Consider the following 4,058-nt stretch of genomic DNA (forward strand, 5'->3'; position numbering starts at 1 on the left):
GGTCCACACCTTAACCCGCCCCCCTGATGGAAGGTCCGGTCCACACCTTAACCCGCCCCCCTGATGGAAGTGGTTCAGTCCAGGATGGACTCACCTGAGTTCACTGCTCAGTTTATTGTTTCTGTAAATGTGTTGATATGAATAAAGCTGAATGACGTCTTTACTGGTTTTTGGAGCTGGTGCTGAAGTTTGAAGGAGTTCATGTGTGTTGCACGACCTGTCCAGGTGAACCTGCCTTCACCTGAGTCAGCTGGTGTTTCTTCGGGGGTTTGAGGAGCTTGTTGTAGTTCAGGGGCTTTTACAAAGTGTCAGTTTAAGGCAGTCCACAACATTTTCCTGGTAGTTTAAGGGGTGTTACTGGTTAGAAGCAGTCTTTTGGGGGATTTAGGATGCTTTCAGGAAGTCCCACTGGTAATTTAAGGGGTTTTCACTGAACTTAAGCAGTTTACTGGGCTTTAATGGGTTTAAAGGAAGTTTTGTTGGGTTAAAGTGAGCTCATTATTTGTGTCTCCTGAGGTGTTAACTGGCTTTAAAGCAGTAATTTTAGTCTTTTTGAATTGTCTTATCAGCATCTATGTATGTATGGAGGGAGGGGGCAGTTGAATCATTGATGTGTCTGCTAAGGAATAAAGCAGCAGAACCTCCAGCTGGTCCTGGAGAACCTTGAGCAATGACTCTCTGGACCTGCAGGGGGCAGCAGCCATTCACAAAAACTCAAGGATGGAGGAAAAGAATTATTTCAGGAGTTAGAACACGCTGACTGGTTCCACTTTACACGTGTGCACATTTAAACAGAACATTTCTGCCACTGCAGGAAAACAGAAGTGTTTTATCTGACAGCAAACAAAGATTGTTCATGAAACATTTAGGTCCAAATGAATATGATGGATTTTCTCTAAACGACAACATGACGCCTGCGCTGTCGACTGTGCTGCTGTCAGACTGTTACTGAATGTAAAAGACTAAAAGTTAATGTAGGAGAAATTATAAAAATGCAAAAAAAGGAGGATGTCTGGAGGAACTTTATCGGCACAAGGAGAAGAAAAAGTGTTGAAACCCAGAGAAGGGTGAGAAAAAGGCTCCAAAGGGTTAAAGAGAGTCTGGATGTTCTGTTACAGGTAGAAGGAAAGAACAAAGCAGCTGCTGATCCAGGTGCAGTGAAACAACACGAAGGAACAAACCTGTAAAGGTCAGGAAAGAACCAAATGTATGAAATGAGTTGTTCATCCACGGTTTTATTACAATGATGCAGATAAATCACTGTAGCATCCAACATACACAAAACAATGGAGGAAATGACCAACTAAATAAAACACAAAGAAAACTCCAGAGAAACAGCTGGAAGTGTGGAACATGAACTGAGATTCAACTCTGAGCTCACATTTTAATATCAAGACTGATTCTAGTAAAAACAGGAAAATGGAAGAACCGTCAGCGCTTCCTGTTACGGTAGTAGGAAGGATTTATTAGTGGGAAGGTCCGCTTTGTGCTCACCATGGAACGCTCAAGGAAAGAAGAAGAAATCTGGGATTCATTGTGAAGAAACCGGAGGCCAAAGGCGGCGCAGCGGCCGGACGGGTGGAGGCCGTGTCGCTGCTGCTCCTGCAGGGGGCGCCGGCGCAGCGCTTTGCTCTGTTGCAAAAGAAGAAGAGCAGACGAACACAAATACGACAACAGAGTGAAGCTAACCAGCAGCTAACCAGCAGCTAACCGACCGGCCAAATAAACTCCAGTTCTGAGCGTCACTTTGTCCTCCTGCCGGACCAGAGCAGCTTCCGTCCGCAGCAAAGAACCGAACCTCTGCCGAGATGCCTGAAAGTAAGTCCGTTAGCTTCATTAGCATGCTAACAGTCCGTGTAGCTAGCAGCGGAGCTAGCTTCTAGCTACACGGACTGTTAACATCCTGACGGTAATAAAACACGTTATTCTGGAGGAAATATGCATAATTATTGATAAGACGCGCCGGTGGCGTGTTTATGGACCCGGTTAGTGGTTGACAGACTCACAGCGAGACGAGGCTCAGTTAGCTTAGCTTAGCTTAGCTCTCCTTCACCAGACTGTTCATATTGTCGCCGGTTTGAAACAGTTTTTGTTTTCGTTGTTTCATCGACAGCAGTTTATAACAGATTAATATCAAAGCGGAGTTTTTCTTCACATCGGCTCAACTGGATGATCAAAGAAAACTCGAGTTTTTTCAGGCAGTTCTCACTAAACGTCGCTGCAGCATGAGTTGAACTGAGAACATTAACAGATTATTTTTAACTGTTGTGTCATTTCTCAACTACTCAGATGATTTGTTATCAGTCTGAAACATGTTTTTTTTTTTTTTTTTAAAGAACACTTTAAATTCTCTGACTGCAGCTTCTTCAATGTGAATGTTTTACTTCCGACAGTAAACTGAAGCTCTTTGGACAGAACAAGACCTTTGAGGAAACTCTGATCCACACTTTCATTATCTTCTGGCATTTCAGAGACCAAACATCTGATCAATTCAGATCCACAGTGGAAATAACCATGCACCTGAACGTCAGTTAATCAACAAAGATAATTTAGTTAAATGAGCTCCTGATTACAGGAAACTTGAACCAAAACACTGTCAGGTTTGAAAAAAAAAGCACAAACAGCTGCTGTTAGTTTGAATCAGAAGCTCTGAAGTGAGCTGTGACCCGTTTCTGTCTGTGATCGATATCGTTTGGTCTGATGTGCAGCAGCTTCAAACTTCTCAGATATGAGAATCTGCTGCCAGTAAATGTGGTCAGAAGCTCTGAGTTCAGCCGTAGCTGTTGTTTTATTATCGATTCAGGTGTCCAAGAAGTATTCAGTCTCAGAAGTCAAACATTCACAACGAAGAAGCTGAAAACAGAATTTCCTCAAAAAACAACATAAAACACTCAGTTTGTCCACAAAATCTGTGAGGAAACATCAGATTGTTAAACAGCGCCCCCTGCTGTCAGACTAACCTGCTGTTTGTTTTGCAGCTGAGAGCTACTCCAACCCTTTGGCCCCTGAAGGCCACGAGGTGGACGACCACAGAGCTGCTGCTCAGTGAGTCCGGATCATATTAATACTAATCAATAACTGATATTGCTTCCTCTGCTGTTGTGTGATTGCTCTCCTGGTGTAATGTGTCTCTGTGTTCAGGTCCAAACTGACCAATGACGACTTCAGGAAGCTGCTGATGACACCGCGGGCGGCGCCATCGTCGGCTCCGCCCTCTAAGTCCAGACATCATGAGTGAGTGACAGAAACTCTGACCGCTGTCTGTCTGCTGTCTGAGCAAACCTTAACCCGTCATCGTTTATTTCCCAGAATGCCAAGGGACTACAACGAGGACGAGGACCCTGCAGCGAGGAGGAGGAAGAAGAAGAGGTGAGCGTTATTGATCAGGTGCTTTTCAGCTGCGGGACTGCGACTGATCATCAACTGGAAGTCGTGAAAACTGCGAGCGTTGTGTGTAACTGTGTGACTGAACTCTGTATCAACACAATGTCGGAGCTACCACACAGAAGGCGATTCATCGAGACGAGAAGCATCGGCTGGTTACCATGGTTACACCTCTCACCTGTTTTTGCGTTGATCTGATCAGAATACTCTTGATTGATCATTGATTATCATTGTGTTGCAGTTATTATGCTAAGCTACGTCAGCAGGAGATGGAGAGAGAGCGAGAGCTGGCCGAGAAGTACCGAGACCGAGCGAGAGAGCGACGAGACGGCGTCAACAAAGACTACGAGGAGACGGAGCTGATCAGCACCACGGCCAACTACAGAGCTGTGGGCCCCACCGCTGAGGCGTGAGTGCTGCTAACACTAGCACTGATAGCACTGATAATGCTAACTGTGCTAACACTGATACTGCTGACACCTACACTGCTAATGCTAATACTGCTAACAGTTATAACACTAGCAGCGCTAACTCTGTCAACATGAGTACTGCTAACACTGCTAGCAGTTGTACTATTGTTAACACTAATACTGCTAACGCTAATACTGCTAGCAATTATACAATTGTTAACACTAAATAACACAGTGATAACAGTAACAGTGCTGACTCTGCTA

General features: G+C 44.7%; 2 protein-coding genes across 3 annotated transcripts in view; both read left to right on the top strand.

Annotated features, from left to right (window-relative positions):
• ndufa2 (NADH:ubiquinone oxidoreductase subunit A2) overlaps positions 1 to 168 on the top strand; it is a 2,298-nt gene extending 2,130 nt beyond the window's left edge. Inside the window, exon 4 of one of the 2 annotated variants that reach the window (XM_008305933.1) lies at positions 1 to 168. The gene's annotated coding sequence lies outside the window, so the exon portion shown is untranslated. The other variant, XM_008305934.1, reaches the window with a different exon arrangement.
• Positions 1 to 4,058, top strand: part of ik (IK cytokine) — a gene marked incomplete at its 3' end in the record, with an annotated part of 24,510 nt that overhangs the window by 18,862 nt on the left and 1,590 nt on the right. Inside the window, exons 3-7 of the mRNA XM_008305936.1 lie at positions 1,653 to 1,818; positions 2,979 to 3,045; positions 3,142 to 3,234; positions 3,310 to 3,369; positions 3,626 to 3,793. Coding sequence (XP_008304158.1) covers positions 1,809 to 1,818; positions 2,979 to 3,045; positions 3,142 to 3,234; positions 3,310 to 3,369; positions 3,626 to 3,793 — 398 coding nt within the window. The remainder of the gene's footprint in view (positions 1 to 1,652; positions 1,819 to 2,978; positions 3,046 to 3,141; positions 3,235 to 3,309; positions 3,370 to 3,625; positions 3,794 to 4,058) is intronic.

Source organism: Stegastes partitus, unplaced genomic scaffold, assembly GCF_000690725.1.
Source record: "Stegastes partitus isolate 25-593 unplaced genomic scaffold, Stegastes_partitus-1.0.2 Scaffold2708, whole genome shotgun sequence".
Taxonomy (NCBI): Eukaryota; Metazoa; Chordata; class Actinopteri; family Pomacentridae; genus Stegastes; species Stegastes partitus.